Source organism: Ammospiza caudacuta, chromosome 1 (assembly GCF_027887145.1).
Source record: "Ammospiza caudacuta isolate bAmmCau1 chromosome 1, bAmmCau1.pri, whole genome shotgun sequence".
Classification (NCBI taxonomy): domain Eukaryota; kingdom Metazoa; phylum Chordata; class Aves; order Passeriformes; family Passerellidae; genus Ammospiza; species Ammospiza caudacuta.
In genome coordinates this window covers 90,577,861-90,596,949 of record NC_080593.1, presented here as the reverse complement: position 1 = coordinate 90,596,949, position 19,089 = coordinate 90,577,861, and the positions used below count along the sequence as shown (strand labels likewise).

Sequence of the window (19,089 nt, the reverse complement as noted above, 5' to 3'; positions counted from 1 at the left end):
CATCAGAAGATAAATCTCATCTTGAAGAAGTAAAATGTGGCAATTTATTGGTAATACCCTGTATGTTACAGCTTTTCCTTATAATACAATCTAAATGGGGATGAGATGGGATTTCAGGAGGCTGCCTGCTACCAGCACAGCCTCTTACCCTTCTTATAACACTAATTATGCTTTCCTGATAGTCCCTTGTAAAGCCCTCTGAGTGAGTAAATCTAACAGTAGGTATTGAGAAATGGAGCCAGAAAGAGCCCAGCCTTCCCAGGTGCCCAGTGATAGTCTCTGACTGTTCCCCATCTCCCAGTAAGAGAAGTTTGGCCCTGTGTGAGGATTGATGCATTTTTCCAGTGGTTACAGAAGGATAGAAAAAAGACATTAAGCTGTTAAAGAGCATCAAAGGAGAGGAGCAAGGATGGTGAAGGGTCTGTAGGGGAAGCTTTATGAGGAACAGCTTGAGGTCACTTGGTCTGTTCAGGCTGGAGAAATGGAGACTGAGGGGAGACTTCATTGCAGTCCAAAAATTCCTTGTGAAGGGGAAGCAAAGGGGAAGATTCTGATCACTTCACTCTCATGACCATTGACAAGACTTGAATAAACAGCATGAAGCTGAATTTAGATCGGGATTTTACTAGGGAAAAGTGTCTCACCCAAAGGGTGGCTGGGCAAGGGAACAGGTTCCCCAGGGAAGTGGTCACAGCACCAGCCTAACAAAATTAAAGAAGTGTTTGGACAATACTCTCAGGCACATGGTGTCAGTCTTTGGAATGGTGCTGTGTAGGGCCAGGAGTTGGATTTGATCATCTAGCTGGGTCCTTTCCAACTCAGCATATTCTATTTAAGAATTTTCTCTTAGTATAAAGGAAGAACTGTGATGTCTGCTTTTTAAGAATATCTGGAGCTAATCAGTTTGCTTCAGCTATCTCTTTAAGCTATTCTATTTCTTACTGCTCCTTTTCATGGGTCCCTAAAAATCCTGGTTTGATTTGGATTTTTTAATTATTCCTTTTAGAACCTCCCCCCCTCCTCCATCAGAAGGAACAAAATAGATTCAAAAGGCACTTTTAACACTGGGGCATTGTGGCTCACACCTGCCTGGTCAAAAGAGTAGGATAGCTTCTCCTCTGGTGCTTCCAGGTTTCTGTTTAGTGGTACTCTGTCCTTTTAGTCCTTGCCATATGGTACTCATAAAATGTCTTGCAAGCTGTTTTGAGTCTATGTATGTGTTTGGGTGTAGTTGCCTCTCAGTTTCTGTCCCCTAAGGTTCTTTTTTTTTCATCTCCAGCTCCATAATCCATATTAAGAGAGAGCTCTGATGGTTGCTTTTATGATGATTTGTTCTGTTTCCTGCACACCTGCAAAGACTTGTGGACTATCTTTCTCTTATTTTGGACTTTGAAAAGTTGATTCTGAACATTTTTAGCAGGCATTATTTGCCTGTAGCAGTCTCTAGCCCAAGGTTAGTCTGTGTCAAGCAGCCTAAAGCCAGGTAGGCGTTTCATTGGTGTGGTTCATCTGCGTGCTTTGGTCCTGTTAATCACAAGCCAAATGTGACCAGGGAGCAACTGGGAATGAAAAATGCCAGTTTCCCCACTCATGAGATATTAAAGAGGGGATTATAACAGATTGCAGGTCAGTGAAGAAAATAATTTTTTTTTTTTATTTTAAAAATTAAATAAAATGAGGAAAATAATACCAAAAAAAGAAAAATTATGCAAATTTAAGCAATTACACCACCAACCAACTGCTGCCCAGCCTCTCCCTGAGCACCTTCTCCCCTCACACCCAATTCACTCCTCAGCTTTTTATGCTGAGCGTGACACCATATGGTATGGAATACCCCTGGGTCAGTTGGGGTCAGCTTTCCCAGCTGTGTCATCTCCCAGATTCCTGTGCACCTCCAGCCTCCTCACTGGTAGAGTGTTGAAGGGAGCAGAAAGGGCTCTGACACTGTAAACATTGCTCAGCAGTAAAAAAGCCATATCTGTGTTATCAAGACTCTAGCACAAGTTCAAAACTGTAACTGTAATAGCTCTGTAATAACTAGTGCGAAGATGTTTAACTCTACCCCAGCCAAAACCAGCACATGGAAAATTAATTTCCCCTCAAACTCACTAATACTGAAAGGCAGCCTGAAATCTGAGGAAGAGCGAAGTGTGATGAACTTGGGTGTGGCTGGCTGCCAGCCAAGAGTCTGAGATAAGGGTCAAAGAGCTTGGGGAGGAAATACTGGGACTGATGTAGGAAAAGCAGCACTGAGCATTTATTAAACAGAATAGAAAAGCTCAGTGTTTGATGGGCACCAAGTATGTCTGATGCAATAAGACCTGACTTCAAGGAGGCAAATGTGGGAGGAAAGGAAGGGCTAAACATCTGTTTTAAGGAGTGATAGTCAAGTAGGGAGAAGCTGAATCAAACAGTAAGTCTGGGGCTAGTGAGTAGAGTGATGCCATTCAGGGACCATCACACAGTGTGAGAAACACACAGTGGCCTGGAAAAAACATTTAAGAGGTGAAGGGACCACTGAAGGAGGGTCCCAATCCAGAGGATTGTGTGGACAGCCATGGGAAGAGCCAGATCCATGTAAATCTGGTAATTGTGATAATAGCACTAAAAAGGGCTTGTTTCCCCACACCACATGCCCTCTGCACAGGGCAAGCCAGAGAACCAAATCACGTCTCCATTTACCAAGACCACTGTAAAGAAAACAAAGACTGCAGATGCAAGGCAACAGAGAAGAGAGCAAGTCACTATCACACAGGCTTCATTCCACAGCAGATAGAAGCCATGGCATGTGCCAGATGCTCTCAAAAGGGATTACACTGAGCAGCTGGTTAGGCTGAAGGGATGGCCTTGATTAAAGACACATCGCTGTATGATCTGTCTCAAGCAGTAGCCTCAGGTGAGACTGGCACCAAGGCCAGCCACATTGGCTGAAGGTTCCCTCATCAGTGATGATTGATGGATATGATGGCCCAAAATGGGGTCTTACTGTGATAAACTGTACTGGGTCTGGCAAGGACAGAGTTACCTATCTTCAAAGCAGTCTGTTTGTGCTCTTCTTCAGGCCTGTGACTAACAGACAACATGCCCACATCTTGGTATTGCTAAGCAGCGCTTGGAACAGCATCGGGATTTCTTTTTTCCCACTCTGCCCCCAACAAGAGTAGACTGGGGTGGGCAAGAAACTGAGAGTGGATACAGCTGGGACAACTGACCTGAACTGACCAAAAGGATGTCCCCTTTTATCATATAATGTCATCCTCAACAAATGTAATGTTGACTGCTCCAATGTGCTATAGTTATCCACGTGTCCACTAGATCCATTCTCTATTACAGAGCTAGTCAAATTTCACAGCTGAGCTTTCAGATTTACTGCTAGGTAGTCCCATGATATCCTTCGGGATTCTTGATGTCAAGTTACATATTTTCATAGCCTGTGATACAGAAACTTTCTGTCTTCACATGGGTAATCCCCGAGTTCCTTTAAACTCACTGGTAATTACCATCTAATTATAGTGACTCGCTGATTTATGTATTTTTTCCCTCTTTCTTGAACAACATAATTCACAGTACTTTGACCTTGAGACTGTTCATGCTGTATGCAAAGATTTGACACAGGAGCCTCCCTGAAATTCCTCAGTATTGCCACAGCTATCCTAAGTGTTCCTTCTCTATTTTTGCATGATAAACTTCCTGGCAAGCTGTTCCACTTCTCATGTTTCATGTTTCTTTCAAATTTGAGAAGTTATAAATCAAACTAATCTGATATTGTTTGATTTATTTTTCACTTTGCTATTTGAACACAGCTTCAGGTTTTTGAAAGATGCCTTACTTCTTCATCTTGTGACATTTCTTCTAAGAGTTTCCTTTAGCCTTCTCAAATGCATCTTTGAAAACAGAGGAACATTTGCAGAAAGCTTGCCTCTTTAAATGGCCATTACTGAAGCTGGACCCAAACATAACATCTCATTTCCTTTAACTTTGTTGCTTGACCATAAAAACAGTGCTTTATTTTTATCATTCCACTATCATCATCCATTCCCAGGGTAACCCCCTTTCACAGAACTTGGTTGTAAAGCAGGATGTGGATAAGGTTAAAATATGCCTTGAAGCAAATTTTGTTGAGAACTGTGGCCTCATTATTTGTCCAGATCAGGGGTCCCAGTAAAAGAGTGATATTGTAGTAAGCACAGAACTTTCCACTGAGGGTCACTAAAGTAATTAGGGAACGGGACAGTCTGACATATGAGGAGATTGTGAGGCAGCTGGAGGAAAGGCTCAGTGGGGAGCATATCAAAGGAATTGTTTAGCCCAAGGAGGAAAGGCTCAGTGAGAATCATATCAAAGTGAATAAATACAAGATGGATCCAAATTCTTCTCAATGGTATCCAATATCAGTATAAGAGGCAGTGGGCACAAATTAAAATAGAAGAAATCCCATTTAAACATGATTTTTTGTTTTTTAAATGTGATAAAGCACTGGAGCAGGTTGCCCAGTGAGGTTGTAGAGTCTCCATCCTTGAGGGTATTAAAGACTGATTTGACATGGCACTTGGCAATCTGCTCTAAGTGACCCTGCTTTGAGCAGCAGAGTGGACTAGATACCTCTATAGAGCTCTTTCAGCCTCAGCTATTCTATGTCTCTGTGATCCTATTTTCCTTATTCATCCTGCCCCCTCTCCAAAAAAAAACCCAAAAGCCAAAAAATCAACCTTACTCTTTTTCATGTTACTTCACTCCCCCTCCTGAATTCTCTCCCCAGCCCAATGGCAGGCACACAGAAAAACACGGGGTACCTGTGAAAAGAAAGAGGAAAGAGCCCCCCTTAACTTGGCTGCAGAAGCCCTCTCCCCCTCCACCACTGCTGTGGTTATTGCCACCAAACAGGCATCAGGAAGAGGCACAGGCTGGGACCTGCCAGCAGCTGCTGGAGATTAATGAATCCCTTTTTCTTCCTTTTCCTCTTACTTTCTTTCTGAACATGCTTCTCACAGGAAATGGTGAACCTTTTGTTTGCCACAGGCAACATTCTACTTTAAGGGTGCTGTCACCTTTGGAGCAACAGAGATATGGGGGGAAATACATGTCAAATAGATCCTTCAGAGGTCAGACCAAGGGAATCAGCTTTATCACTACCCTAGGTGCAGATGCTGATGGACTCAGACTGTCTGCAAATGTCCTGCCCCTCAGTATGCAGTGGCAGTGCAGTATTTCAGGTACAGCCTTGCTGAGGTGCCATGAAGCCTGGTGTTATTGCTCTGCCTCCCTTGGGAATGCCAGCTGGTACCTTCTCTGTTAAGGGCTAAAAGAGTCTGGCAAGCCGCAGCTTGTAGGACACAAGGTGCCAGGGATTTGACTCCTCAGCCATGCTGATGTTAGGAAATGAGCTGCTTTGGTCCCAGGAAGAAATTAATTGTTTTAGTAGGAAAGGAGGCCAGTACTCCATGAGTGGTGGGACGCTGACCTCACTCCCTAGTCTGTAAAGGCCTCACTAGAGGAAGGGAAGGTACACATTGCTCTGTCTCAGCAGACCCACAATTTCTGCACGTCTGTCCCTGCCACTGGTGAGAATTGCCACTGCATGGCACCACCTCTGCCAGGGACAAGACTGTCCATGACCACGGGGACACTAACATCTCCCTTCACCTAGTGACACACCTGGAAAAATAGCCTTCTCTACAATGGGATCTGTTGGATGATTTCTCTTAAAGATAAGGCACTCTCTAATCTTTGAGAAGGAGAGAACTCTGTTATTTTTCTGCAGGATACTCACAGCAACCTAACTATGAAGCCTGGGTAAAAGACAGTCAGTCACCTCACCCTCTGTGGTAGAGTGCTAACTCCATGTTGCCCAAACATTTATGCAAAAGTCCTGGGTTTGTTGAATTTATGTGATGTGTCATGCCACATTTTCTTGCAAAGGTTTTTGGAAATTCAAGTAGCATATATCAGCCAGTTGACCAGATAATTCTCATAGCTTTCCAACACTTGACAGAACTCAAGGGCAGGATTCCTTATGGGAGAAATGGGCTGAGCAATTTGTATTTCTCCCAGCACCACCTAATTCTGCTATTGCACAGATATTTCACATATATTGTCCTTGCCCATGCCAAGGGGTTTGGAACTAGATGACCTTTGAAGTCCCAACTCAAACCATGCTGTAATTCTAGGATTTCTACTCATTCACCTGGATGACACATGGGGCCTAGAGACCTGCACTTCCCCAGGACTCTACTGCAATCTCTTTCACAGTCTGGCATCAAGTATTCTATCATTAAATAGATAGAATTGCCTTCAGATACCAAGGCAAAGTTGGAATAGGAGGTTACATACTACCGCGAGCTATTTGGCTTCTTCATTCATGAGTTTGATGAAAAAGTACGAGGTGAACCACTTCGGTATTTGTAGGGCTTAGTGTGTTCCTCTCCACCATAATCTCTCCTACAGTTGCTCTTATCTCAGATGGATCCTCAATGGAGGGAAAAAAGGGCTCTTCTCAGAGGCGCCTTGCGGCCGTGCCCCCGCGGCGGAGCTGGACAGCGGCCTCCGACCCCGCCCCGGCCGCCCCGGCCCCGCCCGCCGCTGCTCCGGGCCACGCGGGGGGCACCGGTCCGCCGCGCCAGCGCCGCGCTTTAAAAGGATGCTGTGGCCCCTTCCTTTTTCTCCTGCCTCGCCAATGCGTTTATTTATTTATTAATTCATCGCTGAGCAGCCGCTCCGCGATGCCCGGCGGGCGAGCGGCGGGGTCGGAGGGGCGCCGCGGCCGCGCCAGGTAGACCCGTGCCCCCTTTGGCCGCAATATGGCGGGCAGGGAGCCCTTCACGGCCGTGCTGTCCGCGCTGCGCCGCTGCTACGCGGAGGCCTTCCTGCTGGAGACCTTCGTCCGGCGGCTGGGGGACGGCGGCGCCGGGGACGCCCAGGTGCTGCGGGCCGACGACGCGCCCGGCTACCGCAACTTCGTGGGGCAGTGCCTCGTGTGCGTGCCCCGCGGCGCCCGCGCCATCCCGCGGCCCTTCACCTTCCAGCAGGTAGGAAGGGGCCGGGGGCGAGAGCCCTGTCGGGGCTTCCCTGGGACGGCGCTTCCCGCGCTCCGTGCGTGCGCGGGGGTGGCGCGGCGGCCCTTGGCCCCGGGTGGCTGCCCCGGGCGGGCCCAGCCGGCTCCCTCAGCCGTCCGCGCTCCATCCTGGCCCCGGAGCCGGCGGGGCGCGGTGGGAATCACTCCCTGCCGCTTGTCGGGGGTGGGAGAGCGAGGCCCAGGTGTGGGCGCAGGGCGGGCGGATAGCGCTGCGGTCTGCGTGCCTGCGGCTCCCTGACCCCATGTGGGTAAGGATGAACGAGCCGAAAGTGGCCGGGGAGCGACTGGCGATGAAGAGTGCCCCAGTCTTGAGAGACTAAAGAAGAAGCGGGTAGAACGGGCTGCAAGTCGGTGTTTAAGCGGAGGAAAAGCTTTTCAGAGAGGGAAGACCGCTTTTTTTCTAGCGCCATAGGAGCTAAACTGTGCTGTGGTAGGAAGCAGAGTTTGCGAACCCAGGACAACTTGTTAAATGGGTTTTGGAGTTGTGTGCCGAGTCGTTCCGTTGAATTTTCTTTTACATAAAAGGAAATGGAGGCCTCAAGAAAATTAGTGCTAGTTCCCTGGAGGTTGGAGCCTGCGCGAGCACGTATGCGTGCCTGCAAATGTGGATCTGCGAACACGGATTCACTGGAGCCAGTGGAGTCTGAGCTGCTGAGGGACTCAACGGGAATAATGCAGGGCGTTTCCTGGGCATAAAAGCCAGGATCAAAAGGGCAGATGTTAAAAAGACTTCCTTCAAGTGTCGGCTTACGTTGCTACATATGAACATCTTGCATTACGCTTGGAAAATCTTAATTTTTGGGTATGATGCATGTGAATAATTAATCCTCCTTTGAAAAGTGGTGTTTAAGGCTGTGTATCTTTGCATGTGTTTTTATGTAAAGGGTATATTGTGGTTTATGGAGGAGTGAGCGAAAAAAGCTAATTTTCTTTTTTCTTTGTTTCTTCAGTTATCTAGTCAGAGTGAAGTCACAGCGCGAGTCGTTCAGAGACTGTGTGAAAAAAAGAAGAAGAATGTCCTTGCATATGGATACTCCTTACCGGATGAGAACAGTTCTCAATTCCCAGTCATGCCACTTTCCAAGATACACAGCTACCTACCCAATACTGCCACAGAAACTCTTTGCATCAGCGGCTTCTGGGAGACACTGTTGAGCCGCATAGGGGACGATGTGATGATGTATTTATTGGAACACTGTGCAGTCTTTATGCTGGTTCCCCCTAGTAATTGTTACCAAGTTTGTGGGCAACCCATTTATGAACTTATTTCACATAGTGTGAACTCATCCCTGGTATTTGTTAGACAAAGGTTCTCAAAGTATAAACGTACTAGCTTGCTTAAATATATGCGAAAAAGGCTTATGTTTCATAGAAATTATCTTTTAAAGTCATACAGACAAAGATGTGAAGTTAATGTCTCCAAAATGAGAAATGAAAGAAAGAGACGAAGCTTAGTGCCCACTGACCAGTGTTCTGCAAAAGCTGTTTCTAAAGCAAGCAAACAGATCAGAATGGTTACTGAAGACCAGGAAAAACAGTGTAGCTCCACTTCATGTGTTTCAGCCACAGCTCCATCTCTAAAAAGGAAGATTCATAGAGAGCAATCTGAAATTCCAGCCAAGAGGGCAAAAATAGGGGAGAAAGTGAGAGAGGAAAAGGCTTGTAGTCTTGTTCCTGATGTAAACCAAAGTAGTTCTGAGAGATCTGAAACTGAGTATGTAGCACCACGTTCTGAAAGCGTCATTAAAACCCCCCGCATTTCTGAAAGAAGTAACAGTGCTGTGTCTGGTCCTTCTTTAGTTCACACATCTCGTGGCAGGAGGAAGTTTGTGGCAGGCTCTCTTCTGCAGAGATTTCGGAGTAACAAACCTTTAGAGTCCAACACTGAACTGCAAACAGAATCCCGTAGGAAAAGAGTAGAGATTTGTACGTATGAATCTCAGTTGGCTTCAGGACAAAGCAAACCTGTGGAGGGTGCTTCAAAATGCAGAGAGCAGGAAAGTCCCCCACCTCATTTATCAAAGAAGTCACCAAATAGACTCCTGAGTTCTGCAGCATACATTGGGAGGAAGTCTCTTCTCTATTCTTGCAGGGGTTTCCAAGAATGTTTTCCTAAATCATTTGTATTGAATCGCTTGCAGGGCTCTGAGGCAGGTGGAAGACGGCTTATAGAAGCTATATTCTTAAACCAAAATCAGGCGGAGCAAAGGCATAACCAAAGTCTGCCAAAGTGCAAGCGGAGAAAGAAGATGTTGCCCAAACGCTACCGGCAGATGAGGGGTACATTTCAGGAGCTGCTAAACAACCATGGGAAATGTGCTTACTTAGCTCTCTTGAGAAAAAATTGCCCCGTTTGGATATCTGAAATCAGTATGAAAAATATCAAGCTGTTTTGTCAGGCAGCTTTGCCTGGGGAAGCAGAGGTTCAGAAACAAGCAGAACAGTTTGGGAAAGAGCCTGCTAAGTGTGTGACAAGCAGCCGATGTGAATCTGGTCGCACTGATGTGCCAGACAACTTGGGTGCTCCTCTGGCAGAATCTGTGCGCGGGGAGCTGCCACCAAGTGAGGAGCAAAACCCACGGGAGGCACGTGATTCAGCCCTCATGGAGCTCCTCAAGCAGCACAGCAGCCACTGGCAGGTGTACATGTTTGTGAGGGATTGCCTGGAGAAGGTCATTCCTAAAGAGCTTTGGGGTTCAAACCACAACAAGTGCCGGTTTCTAAAAAATGTCAAAGTGTTCATTTCCAGGGGGAGGTTTGCTAAGGTTTCGTTGCAGGAGTTGATGTGGAGGATGAGAGTGAATGACTGCATGTGGCTTCGTCTAGGCAAAGGTACTTCTTATGTTACAGAACTAGGTGGTGGGGCTGTCAGATGATTGGTGTTTATGGTTAAGGATATTGAATCTGGACTCAAATTGCTGAGTTCATTGGTAATAACCATAGGTGAGAGAGCAAACTGTGGTAGTGTTTGTAACTGGTGGTGGAAGGACACTTGAGCTTGTTGTCCTTTCAAAACTTGTTTGCATTCGTGCTGTTTGTATTTAATAGAATGATGTTTTCATAAACATGAATTCAGAACCTGAGCTAAACAAAAACCAAAACTCTTTCTGTCCACTCCTACTATCCAAATTGCAGTAACTCAGAAAATTCGTTGAAGTGTGACCTAAGGAGAGGAATAAACACTTATCTGTTTGTTACTGTAGGAGTTCAGAAAATTAAAAGCAAATCTAGACACTTGCAGTGGCATGAGTTCCTCTGCTATGGGAGTGAAAAAAACCCAGGGTTTTTTACTCCCTCACCTCAACCCTGTGAGAAAGATGTGAGACCTATTCAGTACAGGGATTGCCTATTACAGAATCACAGAATGGTTTGAATTTGAAGTGACTTTAAAGATCTAGTTCCAACCTCCCTGCCACGCTCAGGAACACCTTCCACTAGACCAGGTTGTTCAGAACCCCATTCAGCCTCTCCTTGAATCTTCCAGGGCTGGAAGACCTGGGCAATCTGTTCCAGCTGCCTTCCCACCCTCACAGTAAAAGATTTCTTCTTAACATGTAATCTAAACCTACTTTTTTTCAGTTTGAAACCTTTCCCCCGTGTCCTGTCAATACATGTCCATGTGAAAAGTGCTGTCATCATCTATCACCTTTTCTAGATCGCTTCTCTAGGATCAAGAGAGTCTTACTGAGCACAGCTTCAGCCTGACTAACTGGTGGTGCAGAAGTCCCCAGGCTAAGCGGTCCCTGGCTAAAAAGCTCTCATGAGGGCAACAGCTGATTGCTCCAGATTGTGTATGAATCCATTTCTCTTTAATCCTCTTTTCAAATGACGGGTGAATCTTCCTTTCCTTGAGCTTGTTCTTCAGAATCTATCCCAGGATTTAAATCTAGGCTGAAGCCATTGTTCTGGGGTTGATTGCTGCAGGATCTAGTTTTTAAATTTTTTCTAGTTTTTAATTTTTCATATTTTAATTTTTCTGTGCTTCTGTTCTTCATCTATTGCAATATGGATTGCACTCCCTTAACTGGTATGCTTACAGTGTTTATTCTTACCTGGTATTGTACTTGGATCCTACAGTAATATGAGCTGAAAATGGTATTCTTTTGTTAAAAAGTGCAATAAGTTTTGAGGCTGTTACAGGTTCTTTCAAGTGTTGGAGGAAGATCAAAAGTCTGATGTTTGAGAACTGATGTCAAAAGTAAGGGAGGTTGCACTACATAAGAAATTCTTAATTCTAGGAAAAAGTATTTCTTTATTCAGATACTGTGGTTCAAAAGCACACTTTCCAAAATGCTCAGGAGTTAAATATTTTAAAAGGCTTTATTGTGAATATGTGTGTGATTCATGGTAATTTGGAACATCCGATCTTTGAAAAATTATTTAGACATAATTACAGATATATGTGGCCTTAAATTCAGCATTAGTTAGGAGTGCTATAGGTTCATAATTGTCTCATCTAAATGTTGGAAGTACTGATAGACTTCAGGTGATTTGTATTTTTTCTTTATTTTTCTTTGACTGTGACAGGAAGTTTTATATGGGTGTCTGAAATAAAGCCTAACCCTATAAAATCCTATAATTAGTTAATTTTCATGTAATTGGGAAATCTGAATATCATTCTTATCCCCAAATCACCCCAGTTTACTTTTGTTAATTTTTATAGTGTGCTTATGTTAGTTTCAGTCTTTTGTTTCCTTTTATTTTAAGTTTTATATTGTAGTAGACTTGTTTCTTTTCGTTTTACCTCTCCTTTCACAATAATCTTGCCTTTGTGCAATTGATGTTGGAGTAAGAAAGTCTTTGGGCTACAGTGGCATGTATTTGTATCCTCTACGTCAGTTTGTCACTGCAGATTAGTTCCTGTGTTTATCCTTTAAGCTTGGGTCAGTTGCATTATTTAATGCCCTGAAAATTTGGAGCGTCACCTCTGTAATTGTTTGTACTTACCTTTTTTCTTTCTCATGACCTCAAGCTAGGGCAAGAATGTTATCCAAGTTGTTTGTGTGTTCTGTTTCTTTGCTCATGCTAAGAGTTGATAGTTACTATAACTACCTTTGAATTATTTATTGAAGGTGATCACTTTGTTCCTGCCGATGAACATTGTTTCCGTGAAGAACTTTTGGCCAAATTCCTGTTCTGGCTGATGGGTACCTATGTTGTTGAGTTGCTCAGATCATTTTTCTATATCACCGAGACCATGTTCCAGAAAAACATGCTCTTCTACTACCGAAAGTTTGTCTGGGGCAAGTTACAGAACATTGGAATTAGGTAACACTAGAAAACTAATTAACCTTTAATGGATATGGATAGAAATCATGTGTTTTGTTGTGTAAAGGTGAATTTCTGCTTTAATTTATTGTCTATTTATCTTCATTTTATTTGCTTCATTTCTCAGAGGAAAATTCAACCTGTGATTGTGGCATGCACAGTTAGTAATTTCAGAAATATTTTGTGTGAGAAAACTAATGCAAATTGAGACTTCTTTATTAGAAATCTTTGCAATACTAAAATCCAGTATGAAGAGGATTTTATAATAAGTTCAGTTTTTATACCTTTTAACAATGAGTAAAGCTTAGTGATAGAATTCCAAAGTAACCTTTTAAATGAGAGGTCATTTAAAAAATAGTCAATTTCCTTCAACTACTTTAATTTAGAAAAAGAAAAAACAAGGCTCTGCTGAAATGCTGTAATACTCTATTCATAAAAATCAGAGAATAGCCTAGTGGGTTTAGGGTTTGTTTTTTTCCAAAGTTTAAGGGTTTCAGAAGCTCCAGCTCATTTTTTAGTATGGGATTCCATGGTGGTTTTTTGGTCTTAAAAATGCATGCATTTAAGTTAGAGCATTATTTAAGACAAAATTTTAAACAATTAAATGAGAAAATAGAAAAGGCAATTTTAATGAACAGTGTTGTGCATCGATCTCCTTAGTTCACATCTTTCAGGTTTTTATTATAAATTGCTGGTATCTGAGAGAGCTCTGGAGCTGTGAAAAATTAGCATAATGTCTTGTGTTTTAGTGGCTGTTTTGTAATGTTGAACCTTTTGCTTTTGCCCTGATTTTTTGGTCCACAGTGTTATATGTGTGATTTTTCCCCTCCTGCCCCATCACTCCCTGATTTCAGCATTGATATCTCAGTGCCACTCTTTGCATTTGTGTTTGCAGTTAATGGGGTCTCAGTCTTGTTTGCAGTTGTAGCACAGAAAATGCACTTTGAATCGTAGTAGAATGTAATTTTCAGTCCCCCACATTCTGTCATGTCTTCCAACTAACAGCTGTAGTGTTGCAATTAGTGTTTTATGGAGTTTCACTGTACTTAAAGACTATTTTTTGGCACAAAACATGATCAAGTACTGACTTTCACATAGTAGAGATACAATGAAAAATAACAGAAGTAGTAAATAATGGATTTTTTGTGAGGTTTGTGGTTAAAAGCAAACAACTCGGGATTTAGCTCTTTTGTTTGTGTTCCCAGCTTCCTAGAAAAACTCAATGTGTAAGGTGCTTTGAACTCAGAAGACCTTAATCTAGGGTCTTGTTTCTTCTGATTTCCTCCTCACATATTTCCTTACCATGCAGGAAGCCCCTTCTCACCATTTCCTTGGAAAGTCTCTAAAGTGCAGGTTGTTGGAAGCTGGAGAAAAATCCAAGGAAATGCTGCTGCGTGCTTGCCAAAGGCGTGTCCTAAGAACAGGATGTTTACTTCTGGCTACAGGAATCATAGTTTATGAGGACTTTAGTCCCATTCCAACGGCTGCAGTTAAGCTTCACTGACAGGGCTTTCAGCACTGCTCTTTCATGTGTGATTGTTACATGAGGTCTGCCACGAGTCCGCTTCCCGCATTCATAGAGGTGGCCAGCTGCCAATTTCACATAGGAGGAAAGAAATTGGAATAGGTCTTTGGAGATACTGGGATACAGGGTGTTTAGGACAGCCTTGGCCATTTTGAGGCTGTTCAGACACTGCCTGCTCTTAACCAGCCTGGCACTGCTGGTGAAGTCGTGCCAAAGGCTGTTGAGCTGCTTCCATCCTCTCTGGAGGAGGAGTGTCTGGTGACTTCATTTGCTGCCTTAATGGATGTTCTGTGGTTGTTCTGGTTCTCTTCAGCTGGAGCTGCTCAAATCAGTTGCTCTGAGCTAGTTTGCAGGAAGGCACTGGTAGCCACTGATTCCTGTTGAGTTCTTCTGTATCCTCCTTTGGAGGAAGAGAATGGATGGAACAGGCTGGACTGGGGGGGCCTGGACCTTACATGTGAGCTTACCTTTGCATTGACTGCATTGTCATTAGGGAGTAAATCCTCATATTGAAGGACTGTCCTTTTGAGTAGAAGATCCTGGACAGAATCCCACTCAAGGATATGGAGCAGGGCTCTCAGAGGGGCCCTGGGTCTGTATATTAGCCTTGCTGTATTGGTGGAGATCAGTGTGTGCTGTCATTGTGAATGGACAGCTTTCTATTAATTTTTGAAGCTATACCAAACTTCGGTCCCCAAAATAAAAGCAGGATTTGCCAAGAAAAAAATCAGTATTTTGTGATACAGTTGCTTCAAGTTAGATAGCCTGCAGAATGTAAAGTTGTGTGTTAAAATAATGAGCACAGTGTTGTGGTGAGAACATCTGTTTTTCTAAAGCTCATGCTGTCCCTGCCCTTGTCACACACAGTGGCTGCAGAGGATTAAAACCTGCAGAAAGTCTGAATTTTCCCCATCAGATTGAGGTGAGATCTCAAAAGACAACAGGACTATCTACTCAAGTTCCTTCAAGTTTCAGTGCTTAACAGCATTGTGAGTGCCAGTGAGAGCAGCATGCTGCAGTGGCTGCTACATGAGCACACATTCAAAATCATCAGCACTGCTCTAAGTGCCACAAAATAAACAATGAATGTTGCTGCAGGCAAAAAGACATCTCCAGCTGGCCAGAGGGAGTAATGAAGATTTGCCAATATCTGGCCTTTGTCTTCACTTTCAAAGGAAGCCATATTTTTTAGTATAGTGATAGAGGTTAGTTGGGGCTTTTTTCTTTCCAGTCTTGAGTGTGAGGTGTAAAGGGAGGGAGGGAAATCTGATCATTAAGTTTTGTCTGTTGAATTGGAGTGACTTGTTTTATCCTGGTTATCCATTTAATAGTATAGTAGATGTTGTGTTCAGCAAAGAATGTAATTTTATAAAGAGTAGTGATCCCTCACTGTGGAAAAGCAATCATTTCTACTTTCCTTTGGGCAGCATCTATACCAGGAATTTAATTTGAAAATTTGAATATTAATCCTCAAAGCTCTCTTTTCAGTAGCTCAACTCAGCGGCCCTGCATGCCACTATACCTTCTGGGTGTCATGCTCTGTATCCCTCAGATGCTGAGAGTCCCAGGCAGACAGATCATGAGCTTCTATTTGACTTGTATAGGCATACAAAAGAAGTATTTGTGTACCTCCCTTACCTGCATTCTTGGCTTCTCAGGTGTCTCCTAGAGCATCTTTACAAAGTTTCCACCATTCACCCACTCCCTTTTGTAATAGTATGGCCTCCTTTTGCTAAAGCAGCCTGTTGGATTGTATGGGATGTAAAAAGTCTTCATGCAAATTTAAATTGATGTCCAGTCTTTTGTGAGGACTTGAATTGCCTCCCTTACTTCCCAGGGTAATATCATAGCCATTAGTCTGTATGGCACATTTTGTCCATCTGAACAATACCAGCAGTGCAGGAGATTTATCCAGGTCTTTTATTTTGCAGGTAGGGTACTTTAACTCTGCATCTTAAGTAAAAACAAGGGTTTTTACTCCACCACTATTTTCCTGATTCATTGTATGGAAAAGTATTGAGTTTAGTTTTTTCATGGAACTATGAATCCTGAGTGGGGGAATCTGAGAGGAAAACATATTTCCCATTAAGGTGAACTTGGGAAGTCCAGAACCTGTGACTCAGGTGCCTTTGGTTCTTCATTATTTTCTGCTCTTTGTTTCAACTGGCTCATCAGAGTCCTGGATACCTAAAGCCCTTGTGTTGTCAATGTATCCCAGCACCTAATAAGTGGTAGATCCCCTAACTTTTAGGAGTAGAACAGCCATTACAGTTTGTATGTTCTTTCCAGGAGCTGTCTTAGAGTAGTTTTCAGAAGGTTCTTTTCAAATCTGTTAATGCCTTTCCAACTTCCCATTTCTTGCATAAAACATATTTCAGAATGTTCATATGTACTCCTCGAGTCTGTGCTTAAATTTTAATTTGTGTTAATAAGGGTTTTTATTTGCATTAAGCAGAAATATATGGTTTCTTTTTGTATTACATTGTCATTAAGATGCTGTGATATTGTTTTGAAATTCAGAATTTCATGTCACTTTCTGTAGAGGTTGATATTTGTATTATCTTAGAAAAATATTTGGCCTTAGTTATCCTAAAGACATTAAATGTTTTAGTTTTCTGCCTTTCCTATTGCTTACACTAAGTGTATATTTGTATTTTAGAAACCATTTTGTCAAAGTCCAGCTACGGCCTCTGTCTTCAGAGGAGATTGAAACTCTCCGTCAAAAAAAATTCATTCCTATGGCATCAAAGCTCCGGTTTATTCCAAAACCAAATGGGTTGAGACCCATAGTGAAAGTGAGCGGTGTTGTCAAACCACAAGCACTCAGCAAGGAAAGCAGAGAAAAGAAGGTTTTTATTTACTTCATTGTTTTATATGCATTTGATGTAGGTAACTGATAAATGGAGTAAGGATTTTTGTTACCTAAAACTAGGTTTGACATGGTGGACTGTAGCATTCTGATCAAAATGGCTGAATGGGTCTGTGGGAGCCTAGCTTCTCCCTTTCCAATGCTTAATTACCACAAGCCTCCGGTTCCAGGATCACAAACTTCTGTTTCCAAAGCTGCCTTAAGCAAATGAGCCCAATAGAATAACATGGCTTGTAAAGTAATCCTGGTTTTTTGATACGGGTGAGTCTGGCCTGTTAGGATTTGCCTTAATACTGATGGTGCATGTTGATTTGTGAAGTTGCCTGTGGTGCCAGTGAACAGTGGTGAGCTGGGTGTGTTACGGAAGAGGGTTTAAGGAAGGGCAGGGAAGCTGGAACAAGCACAATAGAGAGCTGGGAAGGAAGCTGAGAGTAAATGCAGTGTGGGAACAGACAGAACACAGAATAATCTCAGTGCACAGAATAATCTGTTTGACAGGGTAGCTAGCCAGAAGGAATAGTTGACAGCCCAGTTTCACTGTCTTGCCCAGCTGAATTAATTGCTTTTCCTTAAGGCTGAGTCTCGTTCCCAAGATTGAATGTTTCCCAAATGGGTGAGGTGTCAACAGCTTCTTAGCACTGACTGTTGAGACCATGTGATCCCAAACCAGGTGAAAAGAGCATCAGCTAAAAGCTGTTCTGAGCTGTGGAGTGTTATTTCACATAATATTGCGCATTATGGTGTTTACAGAGCTAATCAAACTGCATGGCTTCAGTGCTGCTCTGATGTACTTGACTATCCCCACAGCTAAGTCTTTGCTCAATTACTTGAATAAAGTACCTTGAGAGGCCCAGCTGATGGTGCAGCTGGAGTTAGCATAAAATCTCAGAGCACAACTTCTCTTTGCTGTTCTTTGTTGCTGTCATTATCTCCAGCAGAGAGAATTAATGATATTTAAGAAGTTATTTTCAGATCAGTAGTGGATTTGTTTGCTGGCATTAATCTATTTATCACTGTATCTATTACACCTTGATTTCCAAGAGTCAAGTATAGGAGCAAAAACATTTTCCATAGGATTTAACTGTACCAAAAGAAAAGCCTCTGAGACTGTTTTGTCACTTTGAAGTAGTTACTGCAGTGATAGTCAGGCTTTCTGAAAAAAGTTGAACAAAATAATATAGTAAATACATCAATTTAATCTCAAACTTCATTTAAATTTGTAATCTTTGTATTGCAAAGAATTTAATGTGTTTCAGCATAATTTAAGGTGATTCTCTTTGATCTCTGTAGATGAATCACTACAACACTCAACTAAAAAATCTGTTTAGTGTGTTGAATTATGAACGGACAATAAACACCAGTTTTATAGGCTCTTCAGTGTTTGGGAAAGATGATATCTACAAGATATGGAAGCAATTTGTTACAAAGATTCTTGAATCTGGAGGTGAAATTCCTCATTTCTACTGTGTAAAGGTATGTATTTTTAGTTACATATTCAAACTAGCTTTTCAAAGCTAGCTTGTGCGGATACTTTTATAGCTATATTAGCTGTAATACGACTGCATAATTATTTTTTTCTAAATAAAATTTTGTGCATACTTTCCAGACTCTGGTTAGTTTTTCAATGGGGGTGGTTGATTGTTTTTTGTGGGTGGGTGACCCTGCAGTAGAGCTTCCTTTGCTTGCGTGTTTTTCTGTCCATCTTTCTGTCATGCAGGAGCTCCTGCTGCTATGCATGCACTGAATTTTTTGCAGTAACATTTAGCTGGGTATAAAAGTGGGAGACAGATAGATAGAAGCTCAGATAGCCTTTTGAGCCATATGAAAAGTGGAAAAAAATGTTTGATGTGCTTTTGAATAAATTCAATGTCTCTTAAAAATTGTTTCTTCTATCTCACTATCATTAGTTTCTGTTGAAAATGAACACATGACTTCTGGTTGGTGTCTTTCCAAGAAGTTTCCTCTCCCACTTTGAAAAAAGATCAATGCTTGTGGTAGCCCATTTTTAAAGGAGTTTGTTCTTCATCTTCACACTTCTGTCAGTTCTGTCTAGCAGGCAACATTTTGTGTTTGATTTCAATTCATAGCTTTAAATTAGGGCAGTGTATACAGAAATATGTAAATTAGACAGGTTTGTATGTGTTGCAGGGGGGCTGTGTTCTCGTCTCTCATATGTCGCTTGTCATCCTGCCCTGAAATAACTTTCATAATTTTGCCTTGTTATCAAGTCAAGGACTTGACCCTTTCTAGCCAAAGGGTCAAGTCCTTGACATAACCTGTTTTATAATAATCCTAAAATTGTTGCTTCTACAGAAAGTTTTCTCAGTTTACTCCTGAAACTTCAACAGAAAGTTT

The 19,089-nt window shown here is 42.6% G+C and overlaps 1 protein-coding gene across 1 annotated transcript in view; it reads left to right on the top strand.

Moving 5' to 3' along the window:
- The first annotated feature begins 6,797 nt into the window (after positions 1-6,797).
- Positions 6,798-19,089, top strand: part of TERT (telomerase reverse transcriptase) — a 28,903-nt gene continuing 16,611 nt past the window's right edge. Inside the window, exons 1-5 of the mRNA XM_058818702.1 lie at positions 6,798-7,025; positions 8,023-9,904; positions 12,145-12,340; positions 16,525-16,714; positions 18,025-18,207. Of these exons, the coding sequence (XP_058674685.1) occupies positions 6,798-7,025; positions 8,023-9,904; positions 12,145-12,340; positions 16,525-16,714; positions 18,025-18,207 (2,679 nt within the window). The remainder of the gene's footprint in view (positions 7,026-8,022; positions 9,905-12,144; positions 12,341-16,524; positions 16,715-18,024; positions 18,208-19,089) is intronic.